Genomic DNA, 27374 nt, shown 5'->3' on the forward strand with positions numbered 1-27374 from the left:
CTGGTTTCAACCGGAAAAAATGTGCCGGAAAGTTTGGTCTCTTACATATCTCGATGTGATATATCAAGAATTATCTACAGCAAGAATTCTGGGTCTCAACGAATCCAAAATGTCAATGTGGGTAGAAGTGGTGGAGAGAATAAAAGCTAGCTTATAATGGTAGTGTCTGGTTAGGAGTGAGGGATAATGGAGGTACTATCCAAGGAGGGGTCCGGGAGGGGGGGGTTCGAGCTGGAGCATATGTGTGTAGGGTTTTAGAAAATAGGTATTAGGGGTATGTCCTATATAAGCATTTGTATAATTGTTAATTTCGCTGGATATACACTGTATACGGTAAAATATTATTATAGACTTTTTTTTTTGTCTTGTTTCTGTACTTGCATGTAATTTTAACCACCTTGACTGTTAGTTTCATTATGCATTATGTGTTGAGTACTGACTTTTAATAATTTCTGTTTTGCAATAATAAAAAAAAAAAAGAAAAAAAAAAATAGAGTGACACGTTCAGCCGAACGCACAATTGGAGGGGGGCTTCCCACCCTCCAGAACATTTACAACAAGCGGTGCAGGGGGAAGGCTAAGAGAATTATTAAGGACTCGAGCCACCCGAACAACTGCCTCTTTGAACTGCTGCGGTCAGGCAAGCGATACCGGAGTCTTAAGGCGAGCACAGAAAGACTCAGAAGAAGCTTCTATCCCCAGGCCATCAGGCTGCTAAACGAACAATAAACACTATGCAACAACCATCAAATGCACACAGCACACACACCCACACGCACACACTCACTTAAACCACACAAACACACTCTATATTTATTGATAAAGGATTTGCACTACAACTCGTACACCCACTGTAAATTGTACCTAAATTGCACCTCATCCCATTTCTGCCTTGCACTATATAGTATTGTATTAGTACACTGCACAGTATTGTATGTTATATGGTAACTCAGTTACGTCTATTCTGCATCGAACATTGTACATATGTCTATACTGAACACTGTGACCTCATTTTTTTTACTTCTAATTTACATGCTATACCAGGGCCGCCTCAGGGGGTGTGCGAGCAGTGCGGTCGCACAGGGCCTCGCGGGAAGGGGGGCCGCGCAAATTTTTTTTTTTTTTTTTTTTTTTTTTTTGAGGCCCCCCTTCCCGCGAGGCCCTTTTTCATCACAGACCTAAAATCTAGTTTTGCTTATATGCTTATATATTTCACATTAGACACGTTTGTAGAATGTGTCTGACTTCTTCCTGGGTCTGCAGTGACATACTATTGGTTTCAACGAAGGGAGCTCTGGTGCTCTGCAGCAGACATACTATTGGTTTCAACGAAGGGAGCGGAGTGGTTACTTACTTCAGCTGCGTTTGACTATTTCGCGTGTGCAGCTTTTGACTATTATGCTTAGTTATGCCAGCCAACTCGAAGAGGTCGGTCATTATCAGTCGGTCGGTCACCAAGGAACGTTGACGAAAGGCGGGACAAATGGCCGGAGCCTTGTCATGATGCAGTCGGGATATAGCCATGATGATGTCGGCTAGTAGCTAGCTTAGCTAAAGGCTATCTAGCGTTAGCTAACCTAGAGACATGCAGCCAAGATGAAGAGGATGGTCGTTTGGCAGATGAACTTCGTCAACTCCACGCGGTTGTCTCCATCCTCTTGGACGTTTGGTGAGTTTTTAACCTATTCTATTAACTCTATTCTATTCCCGCCGTGGACATCGTTCTCTCTCTCTCTCTCTCTCTCTCTCTCTCTCTCTCTCTGGAGCTAAACTGGCCGACTAGCTGTTGTAGATTGTAGTACTACTAGTAGCTAACGGTGTGTGCCTGGTGTCAGCACCTGTATCTGTATGTAGCCGCATAGCTTGCTTCTGCGTTAGCTAATGGTTAGCGATAGCCTGGTTGAGCTAACTGTTAGCCAGTTAGCTGTTTAGCTTCGACGTTACCTGCCGGCTGCGCTCGGCTGGGAACGTTCGTTTGATGCTATCAGTTAGCCTTGAGTTAGCTGTTAGCTTGTGCTACGACCATTGACATTAGCCGTGAGAATAGCAGGGGGTTCTGGCACTCTGACTACGACATCATCTTTGACAGAAGATGTAGTCGGGCCTGCACCATGACAAGGCTCTGGCCATAGCTTATTTTTGTCCCGACAGCGAGAGGCCTTTCGTCAACGTGGAGACCTGTGTTGCGGCCTTTCGCCCTGCGTTCCTTGGTGCAGGTAAGATTAATGAAAATGTCATGACATTACCCCACTCTTCCTTCCTTCCCCTCCCGAATGTTTTGTTAATAACGATGTTTTTTTCCAGGCAAAACATATGTTACTTCACAACATTTGGAGATACGACATGTGCTGTGTGTGAATTCATTTGTTCGTTTGTGTAGCTTGGGTAGCGTTGGGCCGTTGGCCAAAGCTGTGTGTGGCCTGGTGTCAGTAGCCTACCTGGCTAGCCTTTAGCTGTCGGCCATTGGCTCCTTGCTGCTTTGTTTTCTCTTGGTATAGACCCTCTTCTCTTTGGATTTAAGTGTTGATCTTTGTCCTTTTGGATCTATGTATATTCATGTTGCCTTTGTGAAGTTATCTTTTCCCTCTGTTTTGTTCTTTCATTAAAAGTTGAATATCCTTTAGGGGGTCATCTTTGCTTATCTCTCTCATACATGCTCTCTCTCTAACACACATGCTCTCTCTCTCTCTCTCTTTCTAACACACACAGTCTGCCTATGGCGGCCTTTCTCGATGGCTAGGCTGTGCTCGCTGAGTCTGTACCTAGTCAAGGATCTTCAGTCACAGTGCTCAGGTATTCTGCCACTGTGTACTCTCTGTTTAGGGCCAAATAACATTTCAATTTCTTTCCAATGTGTCTCTCTCTGTACACTGTATATTGACTGTAGAACGGGAGCTCTCTCTCGCTCTCTCTCTTGCTATATGTTGACTGTATCATGCCCAGCCTCGGGCAGCGCTATTATTTACGAATATGTTGACTGTATGAAAAAAAAAATAAAAAAAATTATATATATAATTTTTATTTTTTTTTACCTTTTGGGGGTGGGGGGGGGGGGGGGGGGGGCTCGCATTTAAATCTCGCACAGGGCCTCGCATTTCTCCCAGGCGGCCCTGTGCTATACTATGTTATTTTATTTCATACTTATCTTGTCTTGCACAGTCTCTGGAGCGTAACAGTAAGAAGCATTTTGTATAAAAGTATTCTGTACTTCTGTATGACAACTATTAAAGAAACTTGAAACTTGAAACTAGGTGCGGTGGAGGGGGGGGGGACTGTACATTGGAGGTGGTTGGGTGGGTTGGGTAGGCGGGGTAATAATAATAATAATAATAATAATGCATTTTATTTATAAGGCGCCTTTCAGGACACTCAAGGTGCCGTACAACAATTTAAAAACAGTTCATTAACAATCACAATACATTTAAAAAATTAAATAAAATCACACATACGCCTGCCTAAACAGGTGGGTTTTGCGGTGGGTTTTGAATGAGATGATGGAGTCAATGTTCCTGATGTCGGGGGGGAGGGAGTTCCGAAGGCGGGGGGCAGAGCAGCTGAAGGCTCTTGACCCCATGGTGGACAGACGGGCTGGGGGGACGGTCAGGTTGATGGAGGAGGTAGACCTGAGGGACCGGGCGGGAATGTTGATGTGGAAGAGGTCGGACAGGTATGGAGGGGCGAGGTTGTGGATGGCCTTAAATGTATGTATGTAAATCTATACCTACACAACGCAGTAATGGTTCAACCCCTTTCGGTCCTGACAAGGTATTTGTGTTACACAACCTGAACCCGTGTTTGATCCCTTGGGGAGGAGATATATTCAAACAGAGAAAAGGTCAGTAGAGGCGTGTCTTTCTGGGCCTAATAAAAAGGAGGAGGAGGAGAACACATGTCCAAGAAGAAGAAGAAGGAGAAGAAGGAGAACACAGGTGTGAACAGATCAACTCAGAAGGTAAGACATGAAACTTTCAGGAACTTTTGCAGCCAATTTTTGTAGGTCAGGTAATGTTACCAAAATAATATTTGACAGAAACATTTAATGACTTACAAGGGACTGTTTTTGTTGTTGTTTGTCTTCAATCATGCTACTTGGCTGTGTTCACTGTGTTCTCACTCTTGTACTGTTGTTGTTTGTGGAGAATTTAGCTTTGAATTATTGGTGATTAATTATTGGTTCCCATCACAGTCAGGACAGCTGAACGCATCACAGTCAGGACAGACAGCTGAAACCATCACAGTCAGGACAGCTGAACCCATCACAGTCAGGACAGACAGCTGAAACCATCATTATTTGTTCCCATCACAGTCAGGACCTCTGAAACCACCACAGTCAGGACAGCTCAAACCACCACAGTCAGGACAGACAGCTGAAACCATCACAGTCAGGACAGACAGCTGAAACCACCACAGTCAGGACAGCTGAAACCACCACAGTCAGGACAGACAGCTGAAACCATCACAGTCAGGACAGACAGCTGAAACCACCACAGTCAGGACAGACAGCTGAAACCACCACAGTCAGGACAGCTGAAACCACCACAGTCAGGACAGCTGAAACCAGCACAGTCAGGACAGCTGAAACCACCACAGTCAGGACAGCTGAAACCACCACAGTCAGGACAGCTGAAACCACCACAGTCAGGACAGCTGAAACCCAGCCAATTTTTTAACTAAAAACACACCTCTTCCAAACATATCTGGTAAAAAACCCATAATTGTACTATTACCGGTATATAATACCCTACTCTACTACTATGCTTCTATACTTATACTACTACTTCTCATGGTAATTATGTCTATGCTACTATGCACTCAACACTGTAGCACTCAAGTTCAACATTGTTTGACTCTTTGGATAAACGTGTTCAGCTAAGTGACTAAATGTAAGTCTCTTTGGATAAACGTGTTCAGCTAAGTGACTAAATGTAAGTCTCTTTGGATAAAAGCGTTCAGCTAAGTGACTAAATGTAAGTCTCTTTGGATAAACGTGTTCAGCTAAGTGACTAAATATAAGTCTCTTTGGATAAAAGCGTTCAGCTAAATGAATAAATGTAAGTCTCTTTGGATAAAAGCGTCCAGCTAAATGACTAAATATAAGTCTCTTTGGATAAACGTGTTCAGCTAAGTCACTAAATGTAAGTCTCTTTTGATAAACGTGTTCAGCTAAGTCACTAAATGTAAATAATTCACCGGATTCCATTTGTAAGCAGCCTCTTCTCTTGTGATCTCCTTGCCTCCTTAATTCCCTCCAGATGAATCCACTCGTCGTTGCCTTTGTGTTGTGTGCCCTCAGCGCCACGGCGCACGGTTCTGCAGAAGACATAGGTAGGTAATAATGGAACCACTAACGGTTCCTACTCATTCATCCATGTTGGAAGACAATGTCACATTGAAGTGAGTGAGAAACACAGTAATGACGATGCCTCTCCTTCCCCACAGACTGGTGTTACCATGAGACAAACTGCAGTAAGTACCTTTACCTGCTTTCTTTGTTTAAAGGACCACGCCAACTTTATGGTCTGTATCCACTTCCATTCATTGTGCTAAGCTAGGCTAGCTGGTTTATATCCGCTTCCATTCATTGTGCTAAGCTAGGCTAGCTGGTTTGGGGAGCATGTCTATGTTCGCCGGGTCCTATGTTCCCCGGGTTCTATGTTCCCCGCTTTGATTGATTGATTGATTGAACATTTTAGACCACCAGCCCTGATTCCAAACACTAACCTTAACCAGTTCGAAAGAGGGCCTAAGCTTAACCGTTCGAAACAACGCGGACATTAATAATTAATAAAATAATAAAAATTTATAAAATGTTCAATCTATTAATCAATCAAAACGAGGAACATAGAACCCGGGGAACATAGGACCCGGGGAACATAGGGATGATCCCCTGGTGGGTATCCACTTGCATTCATTGTGCTACGTAAGCTAGGCTAGCTGGTTTGTATCCACTTGCATTCATTGTGCTACAGTAAGCTAGGCTAGCTTGCCTGTTCTGTTTCCATTCATTGTGCTAAGCTAGGCTAGCTGGTTTGTATCCACTTGCATTCATTGTGCTACAGTAAGCTAGGCTAGCTGGTCTGTATCTGCTTCCATTCATTGTGCTAAGCTAGGCTAGCTGGCCTGTTCTGTTTCCATTCATTGTGCTAAGCTAGGCTAGCTGGTCTGTACCTGCTTCCATTCATTGTGCTAAGCTAGGCTAGCTTGCCTGTTCTGTTTCCATTCATTGTGCTAAGCTAGGCTAGCTTGCCTGTTCTGTTTCCATTCATTGCGCTAAGCTAGGCTAGCTTTCAGCAGGATATCTTTCTACTGAATGCACAGAGAGGAAACTGGTATCTATCTTCTTGTCTGACTCTGGAGAAGATAATTTCCCATAATGTTGGCGCGTTCTACTTTAAACACTCACTTTTAACATTCACTTTAGACTAGGGATGCTCGATATTGGCTTTTTTACCGATACCGATATACCGATATTGTCCAACTCTTAATTTCCGATACCGATATCAACCGATATCAACCGATACCGATATATGCAGGGTTCCCCCCCCAAAAAAACTGAATAATTTCAGGTAATTAACATTACATATCTCTTGTTGTGGAATTAACACAACATTATGCATACTTTTGACAATAAATAAAATCTGAATTTGTTCTTACTTGCTTGCCTGGGTAAATAAAGGTTCTAGAAATGTAAAAAAAAACGTTTTTTTTAAACCGATACCGATATTTTCCAATATCACATTTTAATGCCGATATCGGCCGATAATATCGGTAGGCCGATAATATCGGACATCCCTACTTTAGACACTTTAAAAAATGTTTAACAGTCCATCATATAATATCTATGTATTACTAAACTATACTATATTTTGTATCCAGGTGACAGCCACTGGCCCACTATCGTCCCAGACCATTGCAATGGTTCCAGACAGTCTCCCATCGACATCGTGTCGGCTAATGCCACCGAGGACTCTGCCCTCACTGCCTTCTCCTTCGTCAACTACGGCAACACCTCTGCCCTGTACGAGAGCGAGAACACCGGCAAGACAGGTGAGCAATGATAGAATAGAATAGAATATACTTTTAATTGTCATTGCACAGTATACAACGAAATTTCAGGGGAGCTCCCACAAACCATAGTACATATATACATACATGAACACATAACACATATAACACTGTACATAACAGAATATTTTAAATAATAAAGTGCATAATGGGTGGTAATCAGAGATTATCAAGTGCAGTGGTAAGTGCATGGTGCACGTGTATTGGGACCCTGTATTGAGAAAGGATAGGGACCCTGTATTGAGAAAGGATATGGACCCTGTATTGAGAAAGGATAGGGACCCTGTATTGAGAAAGGATAGGGACCCTGTATTGAGAAAGGATATGGACCCTGTATTGAGAAAGGATAGGGACCCTGTATTGAGAAAGGATAGGGACCCTGTATTGAGAAAGGATATGGACCCTGTATTGAGAAAGGATAGGGACCCTGTATTGAGAAAGGATAGGGACCCTGTATTGAGAAAGGATATGGACCCTGTATTGAGAAAGGATAGGGACCTGTATTGATAAACTATAGGGAACATGTATTGATAAACGATAGTATTCAGTCACATAAAGAGGAACAAAAATAAACAGGATGATTAGTAGTCATTTAGAACAACGCCACCAGACTGTTTGTAAAGAGTTTCTAGTTTGAGGAGAAACAGGATTCCTTTCACTCGAGTCTCCAGTCAGTCTGGGTGTAGTTTGTGTTCAGTGCATCACCTCCATCCCAACAAGAAGACCCCCTGGAGACCCCTGTCCTAGAGGACCTCTCTCCCAGTCCAGACCCCTGTCCAGGACCTCTCTCCCAGTCCAGACCCCTGACCTAGAGGACCTCTCTCCCAGTCCAGACCCCTGTCCTAGAGGACCTCTCTCCCAGTCCAGACCCCTGTTCTAGAGGACCTCTCTCCCAGTCCAGACCCCTGTCCAGGACCTCTCTCCCAGTCCAGACCCCTGTCCAGGACCTCTCTCCCAGTCCAGACCCCTGACCTAGAGGACCTCTCTCCCAGTCCAGACCCCTGACCTAGACTAGAGGACTTCTCTCCCAGTCCAGACCCCTGACCTAGAGGACCTCTCTCCCAGTCCAGACCCCTGACCTAGAGGACCTCTCTCCCAGTCCAGACCCCTGACCTAGAGGACCTCTCTCCCAGTCCAGACCCCTGACCTAGAGGACCTCTCTCCCAGTCCAGACCCCTGACCTAGAGGACCTCTCTCCCAGTCCAGACCCCTGACCTAGAGGACCTCTCTCCCAGTCCAGACCCCTGACCTAGGGGTGGTTAAGGACGGGGACATGTAGGCCTAATGTATGGAGATGTTTTTCATCCACGTGCTCTTGTACAACCCCATCATGTCTGACTCTGTGTGCATGTTATGCTTGTTCAGTTTATTATTCAACGTTTTGTGCCCTGGCTTTCTGGAATAACTTCTTTTTTTGTATGCAAGAATGTGCTTTAAAACTCAATGCATTATTCTGTGTTTTGGATTATTAAAGCTGCAGTAGGCAACTTCGGAGAAGTTTAGCAAATAGCAGTTATGAATAGAGGACAGTTTAGCAGTTATGAATAGAGGACAGTTTAGCAGTTATGAATAGAGGACAGTTTAGCAGTTATGAATAGAGGGCAGTTTAGCAGTTATGAATAGAGGGCAGTTTAGCAGTTATGAATAGAGGGCGGTTTAGCAGTTATGAATAGAGGACAGTTTAGCAGTTATGAATAGAGGGCAGTTATGAATAGAGGGACAGTTTAGTTCGACGAATTGTGCACCATGACAATTCGACGAAAGGTCATAAGCCGGGATTTGAACCTGTAGCGTCGCGGTACGTAGCTGAACCCACCCTTTGTTTGTTTGTCTTCCAGTCAAAGTGACTCTGAGGAGTGGCGTGCAGGTGTCCGGGGGGGGTCTGTCCGAGGCCTACGACAGCCTACAGTTCCACCTGCACTGGGGCAACGGCTCTGAGGTGAAGGGGTCCGAGCACACGGTGAACGGCAAGCGCTACGCCATGGAGGTACGGGTTCGACTAGGGATCAGACTGGGGGCTAGATCCACAAAGAATGGATTGCACGGTGCTAATTGCACCCTTACTTACAATTCATTATGAATTCAAAATGGGGGACCCTGATGTAAACAAGACGAAAGTCTTTCTCTGGTCTGCATCCCCTGAACAACTGTGTGTATTGAGCCGTACTGTATTGTACCCATTCTGCAATCTGTTAATAAAATGTTCAATCAATCAATCACCTGCGCTGTGATTGATTGAATGACATTTTTACTGTACTTTACTGTACATATAAAACCATTGAAACAATAGAAAAAAGATGCAGGTGCGTTGAAAAAGGAGTCCAAAGAAGTGGGCGCAGGCGAGCGTTTTGAGCCCCAGATGTTCATTAACCCCCGCATGGCTTCCCCTCAGATGCACATCGTGAACCTCAAGTCGTCCTACGGCGGGAACACGTCGCTGGGTGTCGCCGACCCCGCCGGGCTGGCTGCCTTCGGCTTCTTCATCGAGGTGAGGATGTGTGTGTGTGTGTGTGTGTGTCTGTGTGTGTGTGTGTGTGTGTGTGTGTGTGTGTGTGTGTGTGTGTGTGTGTGTGTGTGTGTGTGTGTGTGTGTGTGTGTGTGAGAGAGAGAGAGAGAGAGAGAACAGGGTACAATAGACTCGAGCGCTAAACCATGACTGCGTTTTGACAGGAAATGTCTGGAAATGCGACTAACTCACCTGCCAGTTGGAACGCCTTGACCTCCCACCTGAGCAACGTCACGCTGAAAGGTAAGAGGATGTTTCGATATGTGTTGCCTTGTCCAACGAGAGTTAAATCATCTCCTATCAGGCTGTCTGGCTGCAGGTTCAACAAGTTAAATCATCTCCTATCAGTCTGGCTGCAGGTTCAACAAGTTAAATCATCTCCTATCAGGCTGTCTGTAGGTTCAACAAGTTAAATCATCTCCTATCAGTCTGGCTGCAGGTTCAACAAGTTAAATCATCTCCTGTCTGGCTGCAGGTTCAACAAGTTAAATCATCTCCTATCAGGCTGACTGTCTGCAGGGTTCAACAAGTTAAATCATCTCCTATCAGTCTGGCTGCAGGTTCAACAAGTTAAATCATCTCCTATCAGTCTGCCTGTAGGTTCAACAAGTTAAATCATCTCCTGTCTGGCTGCAGGTTCAACAAGTTAAATCATCTCCTATCAGGCTGACTGTCTGCAGGGTTCAACAAGTTAAACCAAGACCTTTTAAGGCTTTAAATGGAGAATTATGAACGTAATACTTTTTAAGACTTGTTAACCCTTTCACTATCACACTACAGACGGCTAACCCTTTCACTATCACACGACAGACAGTTAACCGGTCTGTGTCTGTGTCTCTGAGGATGTGTGTCTGCGTCTCTTTTCTGAGGATGTGTGTCTCTTCTTTGAGGATGTGTGTCTGTGTCTCTTCTTCTTTGAGGACGTGTGTCTCTTTTCGTCTCTGAGGAAGTGTGTCTGTGTCTCTTCGTCTTCAGGTCAGCACGCGTCCCTGCCAGCAGGCCTTTCGCTGGACGATCTGCTAGAAGGAGTGGATCGTACCAAGTACTACCGCTACCTGGGCTCCTTGACCACCCCCGCCTGCAACGAGGCTGTGGTTTGGACCGTGTTCAAGGACTCGATCAAAATCAGCAAAGATTTGGTGAGGTTTCATTTCATCATAGATGTTAGCTAGCTGGCACCACAAGTCTCAAGAGAGATGTAAATGATCGACCACAGGAAAAAAGGTACATAATGTACATTATGTTATATCCTCATACGTCTTGTATAAGTCAGCAAAAGTCAAAAAGTGACCGGGAGTCGAACCAACAATGATTGTAGTTGTGGTTGAGTGCTCTCACCACTTGACTAAGCATCCCACCCTGAAACAAACACAGCTCTCACCACTAGACTAAGACACCCACCCTGATACAAACACAGCTCTCACCACTAGACTAAGCCTCCCACACTGAAACAAACACAGCTCTCACCACTTGACTAAGCCTCCCACCCTGATACAAACACAGCTCTCACCACTAGACTAAGACAGCCACCCTGATACAAACACAGCTCTCACCACTAGACTAAGACACCCACCCTGATACAAACACAGCTCTCACCACTAGACTAAGACAGCCACCCTGATACAAACACAGCTCTCACCACTAGACTAAGACACCCACCCTGATACAAACACAGCTCTCACCACTAGACTAAGACAGCCACCCTGATACAAACACAGCTCTCACCATTAGACTAAGACACCCACCCTGATACAAACACAGCTCTCACCACTAGACTAAGACACCCACCCTGATACAAACAGCTCTCACCACTAGACTAAGACACCCACCCTGATACAAACACAGCTCTCACCACTTGACTAAGACAGCCACCCTGATACAAACACAGCTCTCACCACTAGACTAAGACACCCACCCTGATACAAACACAGCTAACGGTTATGGTTAGGGTTTGGTATTATTAATTAAAGGTAACAGTGTGGTTAGGGTTCTGGTTAGGGTTTGAGGGTTCTGGTTAATGTAACAGTGTGGTTCTGGTGTCTTGGTGTCTTGAAGCCCCGGGTTCACTCTCCAGCAGGGGAACTCGGACGTTTTCTGAGAACGTAAAAGAAAATTATAATAATAATATGTAATATATGTACTTATTTGTAATATGTACACATTGTAAATGTTTTATAAAATACGTTGATATACTACTCAGTACTCATGGCTATAACGTATAGTTTTACTAGTTCATATTTACATTTGAAGTGAGATGGGGCTGTTGCTAGGTAACGCTTGTGAAGAAAAGGCTAACAGCGGCGCTGTCCCACAATCCTCTCTTGTTTGCTAACCACCTGACCTCTCCTCGGCCTCCAGATTGACCTCTTCAGCAGTCAGCTGCATGTTGGGAACGTGTCCTCCACGCCGCTGATGACCAACATCTTCCGGCGCGTCCAGCCCGCACAGCCCGTCACCACCACCGTCACCACCGTCACCACCGCCCCCACCCCCACCACCAGCTCTGTCTCCAGAGCCGGCTTCTCGCTGGGCCTCATCGTCCTGAGCCTGCTGTTGAAGACTGTCTCCACCTAGAGGCTGCTGTGAGGAGCGTCTCCAACTAGCAGACAAACACTCAACAAACACTCAACAAACAATGGTGGCTTTGTGCCTAATTTATTTAATTTAATTGGATGAAAGGTGGTATTTGTATTTGTATTGTATTTTGTATTTATTTATTAACACAGAGTTAAAGAAAAGCATAAAGTAGCTACATTTGCATAAATAAAAAATAATTTGCATATTTCTCAGTAGCATACGTAACAGATCTCAGTAGTATATGTAAGAACGTTTCAGTAGCATACGTGACAGCTTTCAGTAGCATAATGCGACAGTGTTTGTATATACGCACAAGCTTTTCACTAGCATACGTGACAGATTTCAATGGTATACGCACAACTTTTTCAATAGCATACCGGGCTTGACATTGGCACCTGCCCACCCGCCAGATGACGGTAGAATTCCCCTGTGGCGTGTACCTCTGTCATTCTACCCACCACAGTGGCTAGTGGTCTGTCTGTCTGTGTGTATGTGTGTGTGTGTTTAGCGTCTTTTTCTCCCTGGCCATGTGCATATTCTAATTTTTTTTTAAATCTCTGCCTTTGATTGGCAGATATCATGTTCATTATGCCCTGATCTGCCTCTGATTGGCTGTATGACGGAATAAACAAAAAAGCCATGTGAAACCTGAAACCTCTCTTCAAAGTTATTTTTACACTGAGTGAGTAGGGGGTATCTGCAGAGCCGCAGAGCCAGGCTGGACGGGTTGGAGGCGGGGCTTCGTGGTCTGGACAAGTATTAGTGGTCTGGACAAGTATTGCGGATGAGGGGGGGGGGGGGGGGGGGGGCTCTCTCGCTATGTGTTGGAGTGCGCAATGTGTATGGCCCTGTGTGTAACTGCAGCCGTCTCTGTGCTAACAGTCACGTTTTCAGTACGAGAAGACAAGACAAAACTTCTTTCTCTGGTCTGCATCCCCTTAACAATTGTGTGTATTGAGCCGTACTGTATTGTACCCATTCTGCAATCTTGTTGAAATAAAGTTTTCATTCACACTCAAAATCTGTGTTCATTTTTTATTTTGCATACTAATGTTCTGTGTCTTGAGTCGTACTTGTATTGAAAAACTGATTTTATATGTCTGAGGAGAAGACCAGTACTCATCATCTTCGTCTCCACAAAAAGAAAAATGACATGTGAAGTATGTTGTGCCTAACCTTAACCAACTCCGAAACAATGCTTAAAGTTAACATGCCTAAACTTAACGGCGAAAGAAAAAGGCACGTAAAAAAAAAAAAAAAAATGAAGGGAATTGAACTTGCCAGCAAAGTAGGATTCACAGCAAGGCAGCGCTGCCAATTGAGCTAGTTCTAGATAGTAAAAAAGGGCGGATTACTGCTACATAATGCTGCCGCTGCTGCCGCGTCGCCGCGGGGGCGTGGCTAGACGCAAGTTGGGCGTGGCTAGACACAAGTTGGTTGCCTTTAATATTTAGGCAGCCCGGCTCTGCGGCTCTGCAGATACCCCCTATTGCACTGAGTCGCGTCGTCGCCAATACACATAAGCTGACGGGCTCGTTGAACACAGCTGCCTACAACCATCCTTACAGTACTGGCAAGTATTTTCATATCTTAACCAGAGTTGCAACTTGCAAGACGCTTATAATGAAACGTTCCATTACGAATTACGATGAATTGAAAATGGGGGACGCTGATGTAAACCAGACGAAAGTCTTTCTCTGGTCTGCATCCCCTTAACAATTGTATGTATTGAGCTGTACTGTACTGTACCCATTCTGCAATCGGTTAATAAAGTTTTCAATCAATCAATCAATCAATCAATCAATCCAACGGCGACATTGTTCATCAATTGTTTCAACCTAGAACCTATGCGCGCGCTCCCCCCCCCCCTCTCTCTCTCTCTCTCTCTCTCTCTCTCCTCTCTCTCTCTCTCTCTCTCTCTCTCTCTCTCTCTCTCTCTCTCTCTCTGTCTCTCTCTCTGTCTCCCTCTCTCTCTCTGTCTCTCTCTCTGTCTCTCTCCCTCTCTCTCTGTCTCTCTCTCTCTCTCTCTCTCTGTCTCTCTCTCTGTCTCCCTCTCTCTCTGTCTCTCTCTCTGTCTCTCTCCCTCTCTCTCTGTCTCTCTCTGTCTCTCTCCCTCTCTCTCTCTCTCTCTCTCTCTCTGATTGATTGAATGAAAACTTTATAAACAGATTGCAGAATGGGTCCAGTACAGTACAGCTCAATACATTATTATGATCGGCGTGTGTGGGGATTTTTGGTTGGTGAAAATGCTGAGTGGCTAGTGACTTTGGAAAACCACTAGCCACAGTGGTTAGTGAGCCAAAACGTTAATGTCAAGCCCTGATTATTTAAGTGACGGTATATGCCCTAATCGGCCCCTCATATCTGTGTGTGTGTGTGTGTGTGTGTGTGTGTGTGTGTGTGTGTGTGTGTGTGTGTGTGTGTGTGTGTGTGTGTGTGTGTGTGTGTGTGTGTGAAGACGCAGTTTATCAGCAATTGCATACATAATATGGTTTAGTTATATTATAGATACAATAAATAAGAATAAACTAAAGTGAACCTTCAGCTTCAGAGTCGTGTGTGTGTGTATATACTATGTGTATGTACTGTACTATAGTGGTGGGTGGTGCTGTTGTCACACATGTCAGGCTGAAAACATTGAAAAAGCACTTCACAGTAGGCTAACAAACACTGATGGGTTAGCTAACATCAAGCATAGTAAAATAGACAAAACAGACATTCTTGATGGTTAACTTTATAGTCCCTAGATGGGCGCTACACCAGAATGCTGCGTGTAGTACTTAACATCAACAAGGATGAGCATGTCACCAATGCAAACCTGTATGGGGGGCCGCTAAGGTTGAGTGAGAAAGTAGCAGTCAGGAGAATTAAGCTGGCAGGTCACTGCCAGAGACACACTTGTGCTGTGGGAGCCAACACACAGGCATCGACAGCTGTAATGTGAATCACTACCCACCTTCAAAACCACTCTAAAAGAGCACCTACGGGAGACTGCAATTCAAAACTAGCCCCTGTAAATGTCTAAACCCAACCCCCTCCAATGTACAGATAAACTCAGGATTTCAAGGCGCATATTAATCACAAAATAAATGAACATTAAAAGGCGCGTATTAATCACAAACTAAATTAACATTAAAAGGCACGTATTAATCACAAACTAAATGTACATTAAAAGGCGCTTATTAATCACAAACTAAATGAACATTAAAAGGCGCTTATTAATCACAAACTAAATGTACATTAAAAGTGGCTTATTAATCACAAACTTAATGTACATTAAAAGTGGCGTATTAATCACAAACTAAATAAACATTAAAAGTGGCTTATTAATCATTAACTAAATGTACATTAAAAGTTTGCCTTTGAGAACCAATGGTTCTCGAGCCGTAACGGCACATGGGGCAGGAGCCTATCTCCTGTTTCCGTAGCGTGAGGCAGCTTGATGTACAAGTACACCCCTTGGACATGACGCTAGTATGTCGCAAGGACTTCCCGCCAAACCAACCCTTGATGCTGAGTGTCAAGCAGGGAGGCTATGGGTACCATTTTTAAATAGTCTTTGGTATGACTCGGCCGGGGCTTGAACTCCCAGCCTCCCGAACTCAGGGCGGACACTCTACTCTAAAAGTACATTAAAAGGCGCTTATTAATCACAAACTAAATTAACATCAAAAGTGGCTTATTAATCACAAACGAACTGAACATTAAAAAGGGCTTATTAATCATTAACTAAATTAACATTAAAAGGCGCTTATTAATCATTAACTAAATGTACATTAAAAGGGACTTATTAATCACAAACTAAATTAACATTAAAAGGCGCTTATTAACCAGAGAGGTGTATTAACTATCTTGGTATAAACCATTTACATTTAGTCATGTAGCTGAACGCTTTTATCCAAGGCGACTTACAAGTTCTGTACAACAAGTCAGCACAGATAGAACAAATCAGCAGGAAGATACAACAAGTCAGCAGGAAGGTACAACAAGTCAGCAGGAAGGTACAACAAGTCAGCAGGAAGGGTTTGATTGAATTGATTGAACATTTTATTAACAGATTGCAGAACAGATTGGGTACAATACAGTACAGCTCAATACACACAATTGTTAAGGGGATGCAGACCAGAGAAAGACTTTCGTCTTGTTTACATCAGGGTCCCCCATTTTCAATTCATCATAACATATATGACATACATGACATACAGATAGACAGTACTGCTACATCTATACATTTATGACATACCAGATCTACAAAGTACTGTTTATGAGTACAAAAAGAGCATAAAAGAGAGTATATACATTTGAGGGGGAAGAAACTGTACATTGGAGGAGGTGGGGTGGGGGAAACTGTACATTGGAGAAGGTGGGGTGGGGGAAACTGTACATTGGAGGGGGTTGGGTTTGGATTTACCCGGGCCAGTTTTGAATTGCAGTCTCCCGTAGGTGCTCCTTGAGAGTGGTTTTAAAAGTGGGTAGTGATTCACATTCCTTTACAGCTGTGGGTAGGGCATTCCACATTGATGTGGCATAATTGCGAACCGTGTTTAGTCCCTTGTTTGAGCCGAATCTGGGTTGAACATGATTTGTGGAGCTCCCTCTGGTGTTGTGGTCGTGGTATTCACTGACCTTTGTGAAGTATTTTGACATGTACTGTCATGGGTACAGTGGCGGACTCAGGCTGTTTGAAGGGCAGGGGCGAAAAAGAAAAAAAGGGCACCTACTGCACAACATGGGACCCCATCAGTGAGCAAAAAGCTATGATGCGGTGGCGTAGCGGAGATTGCATCTTGTGTCTCAGATTGGTTCCAGACTAATAAGCTATCGTTAAATGTAGAAAAATCGAATTTTATTGTATTTTGTAATAAAGGTAAAAGTTATTCGAAAAAGGAGGCAAAGTTATTAATCAGTAACACCGAAATCAAACAAGTAACTTCAACAACGTTTTTAGGGATCCTAGTTGATGATAAACTCAATTGGAAAAAACACATTGATCATGTTTGTAAAAAAGCAATGAAGTCAGTAGGTATAATTAGGAAGGTGTGTTCATTGATAAATAGAAGTTGTTTTTTAATCCTGTATTATAGTCTTATCTTTCCTTACATATCTTATTGTAACATAATATGGGCTAGCACTCATTCATCTCATCTTCAAAAAATTATTTTACTTCAAAAAAGATTTGTTAGACTGGCAACCTTCTCAGATTGATTTGAACCATCTGCTCCTCTTTTCAAGAAACTAAACATTCTGACTGTGTCTGAGGTTAATACTTTACAGATATGTATATTTGTGTACAAATGCATTCATGATCACAATCTACCAAATGGTTTTAATAGTTTTTTTTCTTTTAATTCAGATGTTCATTTATATGTTACACGTCAGTCCAGGGACCTGCATATACCTTATTGTGGTACTTCACTTAGGCAATTCTCAGTGAGGTATAGAGGGTCCAATCTTTGGAATGCAGCTGATCCTATGCTGAGGAAATCTCCATCTCTGCTTATTTTTAAAGCAAACTACAAAAGAATTCTCATATCCAAAAGTAGTAGTTAGATAAATAGGTCATACATGTAGGTATGCATTTGGTTATGTGCATGGGTATGTTTGTAGGCAGGTGGGTTGTTATATATTATTATGTACGCACAGGCACGTGCACACATAGAGGCCAAGGGGTGCTTGAGCACCTGCCTTTTTGAGCCTCATCAAAAAAGTGCCCCTTTTTTTTTTTTTTTACCGTTACGCATATAGACTGCCCTTCCAACTGAAAAATGTCAGGATAGAATCAAAATATTAGGTAAAGAGAGAGAGATGCCCCATATTCCATTGCAGTTTGCACGGCCTCCTCAGCGTGCCTCTCCGCGGATCTATATATTTTATGCATAGCGTGGGTGATGATGATGATGATGATAGAAACCGCTGTGGCGCATACAGTTGAATGCTGGTATTACACTCATTGAGGGACACGAAGAAGTCAAGTCTGATGGGATTTGGGAATCTCAAATACAAATCGGGATTGGAATAAAAAATGCATTTATATTAAACAATACAGAATATACAGCACTTCTTGGGGTCTGTAGGGTAAGCACTTATTCCCTCCCCCTTGAACATTTATGGAGATGTATGGGCCTTTTAAGTCAGTGATAAAAGTGTCTTTCAAGGATAAGTGAGCTCCTGCACTGATTATTATAGTTCAATATTCAATATTTGATCACCAAATACACTACACTTGTGTGTATATATTATCCGAGCGCGCTACGCGTGCTCGGATAATATATACACACAAGTGTAGTGCCCTTTTCAGCCTTTGAGCACCTGCCCCTCTAAAGTCCTGTGCACGTCCCTGTGTACGCAGTATACAGTATATGCATGTATGTACTGTGTGTATGTATGTTTGTATTAACACGAATCTTTTGAATGTATTCTGGTATTTTATAATATGCATATTTTTGTATTTTTGTTTGTTTGATTTTATAAAACAGGGGAAGTTCTTGATAAGCTTCTAGGCTTCTAACTTCTCCTTCACAATTGTTATAACTTATTATGTATTGTTTTTACTTCTGTTTAACTGTGTTAATAAACAAACAAACAAATAAACAAACAAACTTGTTCCTGTTTGCGGACGACTCAGCCCTGCTGGTCTCTGACAAGAACAAGTTACAGGTTGAAAAAACCCTCAGCTCGGAACAAGGCAAAATCTGCATATGGCTCGCTGATAACAAACTATCATTACACATGGGCAAAACAGAGTCCATTCTCTTCGGTTCAAATAACAAACTCAGCAAGACCGACGGCTTCTCAGTTACAGTGGGTGACAATATTGTCACAAGGAAAGATGAAATTACCTACGCGGGTTGCTTGAAGCCTTTTTACAACGCATCCGCGTTTCCGGGTTCCCGTTTTGCGCTCTGATTGGCAAGGTCATGTGACATGAGCGCCAATCGTGGGACGGCAAGTTTCTACACTGGTTAAGCTTAGGCACTCTTCGAAGTTGGTTAAGGTTAGAGTTTGTCTTAGAGCGTGGCGACAAGTTCTTTCGCCGGTTAAGCTTAGGCACTCTTTCGAAGTTGGTTAAGGTTAGAGTTTGTCTTAGAGCATGGCGATAGAACGCCAGGTAGTTTGCAGGCTGTTCGACGCGGAAACGGGCAAACACGCTATTGGGCGCACATGTCACATGACCTGGCCAATCAGAGCGCCGGAAACGCGGATGCGTTGTAAAAAGGCTACACGCACCTGGGTTCCATCCTAGAGGCAAATCTTTCCTGTGACAAAATGGCATCCAATGTAATAAAAAAAGTCAACCAATGAACTCGATTCTTGTACCGGATCTCCTCTCTGGTCAGACTACTGCTTGACCTTACTCCTAGAACCCACCTCACCCCTGCCCACTTTGACAACCTAGGATGGCTTAGAGTAGACGACAGAGCACAACAACTTGCAATGGGCCTGGTCTACAAGATACACTACACGACCAAGGTACCCATGTACATGTCAAAATACTTCCCAAAGGTCAGTGAATACCACGATCACAACACCAGAGGGAGCTCCACAAATCATGTTAAACCCAGATTCGGCTCAAACAAGGGACTAAACACGTTTAGCAATTATGCCACATCAATGTGGAACGCCCTACCCAAAGCTGTAAAGGAATGTGAATCACTACCCACTTTCAAAACCACTCTCAAAGAACACCTACGGGAGGCTGCAATTCGAAACTGGCCCCTGTAAATGTCTTAACCCAACGCCCTCCAATGTACAGTAAATTACCAAGTATGGTTTTGTCAATATTCCAATGTACAGTTTTGCTTGTACAGTCGTACAGTGTGTGTCGCCCATCCACCCAACCCTCCTACCCAACCCCTCCCCCCCACCCAACCACCTCCAATGTACAGTCCCCCCCCCCCCCCCCACCTACCCAACCTCCTCCAATGTACAGTTTCTATGTCAAATGTATATACTCTCTTTTCTGGACTCTTTTTGTATCACAAACAGTACTGTATTTGCAAATCTGGTATGTCATAAATGTATAGATGTAGCAGTACTGTCTATCTGTATGTCGTGTATGTCATAATGTTATGATGAATTGAAAATGGGGGACCCTGATGTAAACAAGACGAAAGTCTTTCTCTGGTCTGCATCCCCTTAACAATTGTATGTATTGAGCTGTACTGTACTGTACCCATTCTGCAATCTGTTAATAAAATTTCAATCAATCAATCAATCAAAAACACCCTTCAAGAAGTCTTTATTTGTCATGCAGATTAACGAGATGGGCAACAAACAACATAGGGAGGTGTAGTGGTTACGTCATTGTCGTTTTTCGTGTTCCACCCTCTGTCCAACGCAATGTATTTCCCCATTGCCCATTTCTAAATCGTCTCGTTTAAAACAAATAAAGCATGAACATTTGCATGGTGTACATTTCTGTGCTTATTCATCCACAATCTATAGCTCAACATGAAAATATTCGCAATTAATCATAAAAAAAATCACCAAATTTTATTTCAACCAAAAATGCTTAAAGTGGAGATGAAGCATAGCGATAAATACATATTCATAGCATCACATTAGTATTTAGATAAGCCACAGAAAAAATCACGTTATAAAAATAAGCAGTTTCTAAGAAAAAACGATTTGTTATGTGCATTTTTGAAGCATTTATCATTATGGGCGTGGCCATTTTGTTGCTGACGTCATTGGGCTGGTTTGGTGTATACACTGCTGGTTAGCTGCCTATAGTGAATGGGTCAGTCAGTAAATAAAATGTTGCCTACAAAACAACGGGACCGCGGTGGTTCTGTTTGTATTGCTCCTGGCTGTTCAAACTAATTTTACCAAGTGAGAGAGAGGAAAGTTGGTTAATTTCCACAAACTACCAGTGAAAAAAACAGTGTTGTTGGCACGTTGGCTCAGGCTGGCTGCACTCAGGCGGCGCGACCAGCCTGTTGGACAGGGAAGGAGGATCTGCAGCGAACACTTCATTGCCTCGGATTATGTTGTTGGGGTGGGATGTTTGTCCAGAAGACCACTAATCAGCTGAAGCCGGACGCGGTTCCCTCGGTCTTTGACAGACAGACCGGCCCAGGCAGTTCAGCGTCGCGGAGCATTCAGCCTGCTGGCTACCTAGATCCACTTCAACCAGCCGAGCGTCGGGAGCTCCAGCAGCTTGTCGATGTGCTAATAGCCTCGGCAAGCTAACGGTAGCTGGCTACACAGCTTGTCGGTGTGCTAATAGCCTCGGCAAGCTAACGGTAGCTGGCTACACAGCTTGTCGGTGTGCGAATAGCCTTGGCAAGCTAACGGTAGCTGGCTACACAGCTTGTCGGTGTGCGAATAGCCTCGGCAAGCTAACGGTAGCTGGCTACACAGCTTGTCGATGTGCTAATAGCCTCGGCAAGCTAACGGTAGCTGGCTACACAGCTTGTCGGTGTGCGAATAGCCTCGGCAAGCTAACGGTAGCTGGCTACACAGCTTGTCGGTGTGCTAATAGCCTCGGCAAGCTAACGGTAGCTGGCTACACAGCTTGTCGGTGTGCTAATAGCCTCGGCAAGCTAACGGTAGCTGGCTACACAGCTTGTCGTGTGCTAATAGACTCGGCAAGCTAACGGTATCTGGCTACACAGCTTGTCGGTGTGCTAATAGCCTCGGCAAGCTAACGGTAGCTGGCTACAGGCTATTAGCACATCGACAAGCTGCTGGAGCTCCCGACGCTCGGCTGGTTGAAGTGGAGCTATGTAGCCAGCAGGCTGAATGCTCCGCGACGCTGGTTGAAGTGGATCTAGGTAGCCAGCAGGCTGAATGCTCCGTGACGCTGAACTGCCTGGGCCGGTCTGTCTGTCGAAGACTGAGGGAACCGCGTCCGGCTTCAGCTGATTAGTGGTCTTCTGGACAAATCTTCCACCCCCAACAACATAATCCGAGGCAATGAAGTGTTCGCTGCAGATCCTCCTTCCCTGTCCAACAGGCTGGTCGCGCCGCCTGAGTGCAGCCAGCCTGAGCCAACGTGCCAACAACACTGTTTTTTTCACTGGTAGTTTGTGGAAATTAACCAACTTTCCTCTCTCTCACATGGTAAAATTAGTTTGAACAGCCAAGGGCAATACAAACAGAACCACCGCGGTCCCGTTGTTTTGTAGGCAACATTTTATTTACTGACTGACCCATTCACTATAGGCAGCTAACCAGCAGTGTATACACCAAACCAGCCCCATGACGTCAGCCATGAACTGAACTGCAACAGGGAACAGGGAAAACAGGGATATTATATTTGATTTTTCAGACAAATAAGATAGATTTCACATTTGATTATAGAACCCTGTCTTACACAAGGTACACAACAAACAAACTAGGATCACATTGTTCACTGCTTCATCTCCACTTTAAACAATAATGTTAGTGATAGAAGGGAACTCATTTTGTGCACAAATGGAAAGCTTTTCAATTTCCATGCGGCAGAATTGTTACAATGATAAATCCCTATACGGGTGGAACAACCAGTGACGTCAGACTACACCTCCCTATTGAGATACAAACGTACTGGGCCAGTTTAGTTCCGTCAAAAACCAGTCTGCTCTGCAGATGCCAAATGAAACAAAGCATTTTATTGACCAACAGCTCAACAGATGACTCCGGTGTGGCTACTGCCTCGTTGGTCGACATCTTGGCTCAAACCGGTGAGTCAACTGTCCCTCAGCCTGGGGGCTCTGTTTGATTCCAGTTAAAAAACACATTCCTCTCATTTAGAAATATCAATTGTTTTTGTCCATTTAGCTGAACACTTTTGTCCAAAGTGACTTACAAGTTCTGTACAACAATTCAGCAGGAAGGGTACAACTCTGGCAGCTAAGGGTCAGTGAGATTGCCTATTTTGTCTGATTCAGTGAACGTTCAGGCTGGCTGTGAGCACAGCAGGTCTTTGATTGATTGAAAATTGTATTAACAGATTGCAGAATGGGACAATACAGTACAGCTCAATACAATTGTTAAGGGGATGCAGACCAGAGAAAGACTTTCGTCTTGTTCACATCAGGGTCACCCCATTTTCAATTCATCTTAACATATATGAATGAATGAATGAATGAATGAATGAATGAATGAATGAATGAATGAATGAATGAATGAATGAATGAATGAAAACTTTATTTAACAGATTGCAGAATGGGTACAATACAGTACGGCTCAATACATACAATTGTTAAGGGGATGCAGACCAGAGAAAGACGTTTGACTTGTTTACATCAGGGTCCCCCATTTTCAATTCATAGTGACATTTATGACATACAGAACATATATGACATACATGACATACAGGTATATAGTACTGTTACATTTGTGACATATACGATATGCAAATATACAGTACTGTTACCCATAGATCCTGACAGAGTATATACATATGATGGGGAGGGGACTGTACATTAGGAGGGGGTGGGTGGGAGAGAAATATACATACGGTGGGGAGAGAATATATACATACGGTGGGGAGGAGACATACATGACATACAGATAGACAGTACTGCTACATCTATACATTTATGACATACCAGATTTACAAATACAGTACTTTTTGTGATACAAAAATAGTCTAAAAAAGAGACTATATACATTTGACAAAGAAACTGTACATTGGAGGACGTAGGGTAGGTGCGGTGGAGGGGGGGGGACTGTACATTGGAGGTGGTTGGGTGGGTTGGGTAGGCGGGGTAATAATAATAATAATAATAATAATAATAATAATAATAATAATAATAATAATAATAATAATAATAATAATAATAATAATAATAATAATAATAATAATAATGCATTTTATTTATAAGGCGCCTTTCAGGACACTCAAGGTGCCGTACAACAATTTAAAAACAGTTCATTAACAATCACAATACATTTAAAAAATTAAATAAAATCACACATACACCTGCCTAAACAGGTGGGTTTTGCGGTGGGTTTTGAATGGGATGATGGAGTCAATGTTCCTGATGTCGGGGGGGAGGGAGTTCCGAAGGCGGGGGGCAGAGCAGCTGAAGGCTCTTGACCCCATGGTGGACAGACGGGCTGGGGGGACGGTCAGGTTGATGGAGGAGGCAGACCTGAGGGACCGGGCGGGAATGTTGATGTGGAAGAGGTCGGACAGGTATGGAGGGGCGAGGTTGTGGATGGCCTTAAATGTATGTATGTAAATCTATACCTACACAACGCAGTAATGGTTCAACCCCTTTCGGTCCTGACAAGGTATTTGTGTTACACAACCTGAACCCGTGTTTGATCCCTTGGGGAGGAGATATATTCAAACAGAGAAAATGTCAGTAGAGGCGTGTCTTTCTGGGCCTAATAAAAAGGAGGAGGAGGAGAACACATGTCCAAGAAGAAGAAGAAGGAGAAGAAGGAGAACACAGGTGTGAACAGATCAACTCAGAAGGTAAGACATGAAACGTTCAGGAACTTTTGCAGCCAATTTTTGTAGGTCAGGTAATGTTACCAAAATAATATTTGACAGAAACATTTAATGACTTACAAGGGACTGTTTTTGTTGTTGTTTGTCTTCAATCATGCTACTTGGCTGTGTTCACTGTGTTCTCACTCTTGTACTGGTGTTGTTTGTGGAGAATTGAGCTTTGAATTATTGGTGATTAATTATTGGTTCCCATCACAGTCAGGACAGCTGAACCCATCACAGTCAGGACAGACAGCTGAAACCATCACAGTCAGGACAGCTGAACCCATCACAGTCAGGACAGACAGCTGAAACCATCATTATTTGTTCCCATCACAGTCAGGACAGACAGCTGAAACCACCACAGTCAGGACAGCTGAAACCATCACAGTCAGGACAGACAGCTGAAACCATCACAGTCAGGACCGCTGAAACCACCACAGTCAGGACAGCTGAAACCACCACAGTCAGGACAGACAGCTGAAACCATCACAGTCAGGACAGACAGCTGAAACCACCACAGTCAGGACAGCTGAAACCACCACAGTCAGGACAGACAGCTGAAACCACCACAGTCAGGACAGACAGCTGAAACCATCACAGTCAGGACAGACAGCTGAAACCACCACAGTCAGGACAGCTGAAACCACCACAGTCAGGACAGACAGCTGAAACCACCACAGTCAGGACAGCTGAAACCACCACAGTCAGGACAGCTGAAACCACCACAGTCAGGACAGACAGCTGAAACCACCACAGTCAGGACAGCTGAAACCACCACAGTCAGGACAGACAGCTGAAACCACCACATTCAGGACAGCTGAAACCACCACAGTCAGGACAGACAGCTGAAACCACCACAGTCAGGACAGCTGAAACCAGCACAGTCAGGACAGCTGAAACCAGCACAGTCAGGACAGCTGAAACCAGCACAGTCAGGACAGCTGAAACCACCACAGTCAGGACAGCTGAAACCCAGCCAATTTTTAAACTAAAAACACACCTCTTCCAAACATATCTGGTAAAAAACCCATAATTGTACTATTACCGGTATATAATACCCTATAACCCTACTACTATGCTTCTATACTTATACTACTACTTCTCATGGTAATTATATGCTACTATGCACTCAACACTGTAGCACTCAAGTTCAACATTGTTTGACTCTTTGGATAAACGTGTTCAGCTAAGTGACTAAATGTAAGTCTCTTTGGATAAACGCGTTCAGCTAAGTGACTAAATGTAAGTCTCTTTGGATAAAAGCGTTCAGCTAAGTGACTAAATGTAAGTCTCTTTGGATAAATGTGTTCAGCTAAGTGACTAAATATAAGTCTCTTTGGATAAAAGCGTTCAGCTAAATGAATAAATGTAAGTCTCTTTGGATAAACGTGTTCAGCTAAGTCACTAAATGTAAGTCTCTTTGGATAAACGTGTTCAGCTAAGTGACTAAATGTAAGTCTCTTAACGTGTTCAGCTAAGTCACTAAATGTAAGTCTCTTTGGATAAACGTGTTCAGCTAAGTCACTAAATGTAAATAATTCACCGGATTCCATTTGTAAGCAGCCTCTTCTCTTGTGATCTCCTTGCCTCCTTCCCTCCAGATGAATCCACTCGTCGTTGCCTTTGTGTTGTGTGCCCTCAGCGCCACGGCGCACGGTTCTGCAGAAGACATAGGTAGGTAATAATGGAACCACTAACGGTTCCTACTCATTCATCCATGTTGGAAGACAATGTCACATTGAAGTGAGTGAGAAACACAGTAATAACGATGCCTCTCCTTCCCCACAGACTGGTGTTACCATGAGACAAACTGCAGTAAGTACCTTTACCTGCTTTCTTTGTTTAAAGGCCCACGGCAACTTTATGGTCTGTATCCACTTCCATTCATTGTGCTAAGCTAGGCTAACTGGTTTGTATCTGCTTCCATTCATTGTGCTAAGCTAGGCTAGCTGGTTTGGGGAGCATGTCTATGTTCGCCGGGTCCTATGTTCCCCGGGTTCTATGTTCCCCGCTTTGATTGATTGATTGATTGAACATTTTAGACCACCAGCCCTGATTCCAAACACTAACCTTAACCAGTTCGAAAGAGGGCCTAAGCTTAACCGTTTGAAACAACGCGGACATTAATAATTAATAAAATAATAAAAATTAATAAAATGTTCAATCTATTAATCAATCAAAGTGAGGAACATAGAACCCGGGGGAACATAGGACCCGGGGAACATAGGGATGATCCCCTGGTGGGTATCCACTTGCATTCATTGTGCTACAGTAAGCTAGGCTAGCTGGTTTGTATCCACTTGCATTCATTGTGCTACAGTAAGCTAGGCTAGCTGGCCTGTTCTGTTTCCATTCATTGTGCTAAGCTAGGCTAGCTGGTTTGTATCCACTTGCATTCATTGTGCTACAGTAAGCTAGGCTAGCTGGTCTGTATCTGCTTCCATTCATTGTGCTAAGCTAGGCTAGCTGGTTTGTATCCACTTGCATTCATTGTGCTACAGTAAGATAGGCTAGCTGGCCTGTTCTGTTTCCATTCATTGTGCTAAGCTAGGCTAGCTGGTTTGTATCCACTTGCATTCATTGTGCTACAGTAAGCTAGGCTAGCTGGTCTGTATCTGCTTCCATTCATTGTGCTAAGCTAGGCTAGCTGGCCTGTTCTGTTTCCATTCATTGTGCTAAGCTAGGCTAGCTGGTCTGTACCTGCTTCCATTCATTGTGCTAAGCTAGGCTAGCTTGCCTGTTCTGTTTCCATTCATTGCGCTAAGCTAGGCTAGCTTTCACCAGGATATCTTTCTA

At 43.7% G+C, this 27374-nt stretch overlaps 2 protein-coding genes across 2 annotated transcripts in view; both read left to right on the forward strand.

The window, feature by feature from the left end:
- LOC311223402 (uncharacterized protein) overlaps positions 1 to 12145 on the forward strand; it is a gene marked incomplete at both ends in the record, with an annotated part of 39890 nt that extends 27745 nt beyond the window's left edge. The window contains 7 exons of the mRNA XM_084308190.1: positions 5253 to 5325; positions 6877 to 7047; positions 8904 to 9052; positions 9458 to 9553; positions 9736 to 9814; positions 10547 to 10710; positions 11930 to 12145. Coding sequence (XP_084164316.1) covers positions 5253 to 5325; positions 6877 to 7047; positions 8904 to 9052; positions 9458 to 9553; positions 9736 to 9814; positions 10547 to 10710; positions 11930 to 12145 — 948 coding nt within the window. The remainder of the gene's footprint in view (positions 1 to 5252; positions 5326 to 6876; positions 7048 to 8903; positions 9053 to 9457; positions 9554 to 9735; positions 9815 to 10546; positions 10711 to 11929) is intronic.
- Positions 12146 to 22764: 10619 nt separating this feature from the next.
- The window catches only part of LOC311223403 (carbonic anhydrase 4-like), a gene marked incomplete at both ends in the record, with an annotated part of 32865 nt that continues 28255 nt past the window's right edge, over positions 22765 to 27374 (forward strand). The window contains 2 exons of the mRNA XM_084308191.1: positions 22765 to 22815; positions 26180 to 26252. Coding sequence (XP_084164317.1) covers positions 22765 to 22815; positions 26180 to 26252 — 124 coding nt within the window. The remainder of the gene's footprint in view (positions 22816 to 26179; positions 26253 to 27374) is intronic.

This window comes from Notolepis coatsorum (genome assembly GCF_963971535.1).
Source record: "Notolepis coatsorum genome assembly, chromosome: 2".
NCBI classification, from domain to species: domain Eukaryota; kingdom Metazoa; phylum Chordata; class Actinopteri; order Aulopiformes; family Paralepididae; genus Notolepis; species Notolepis coatsorum.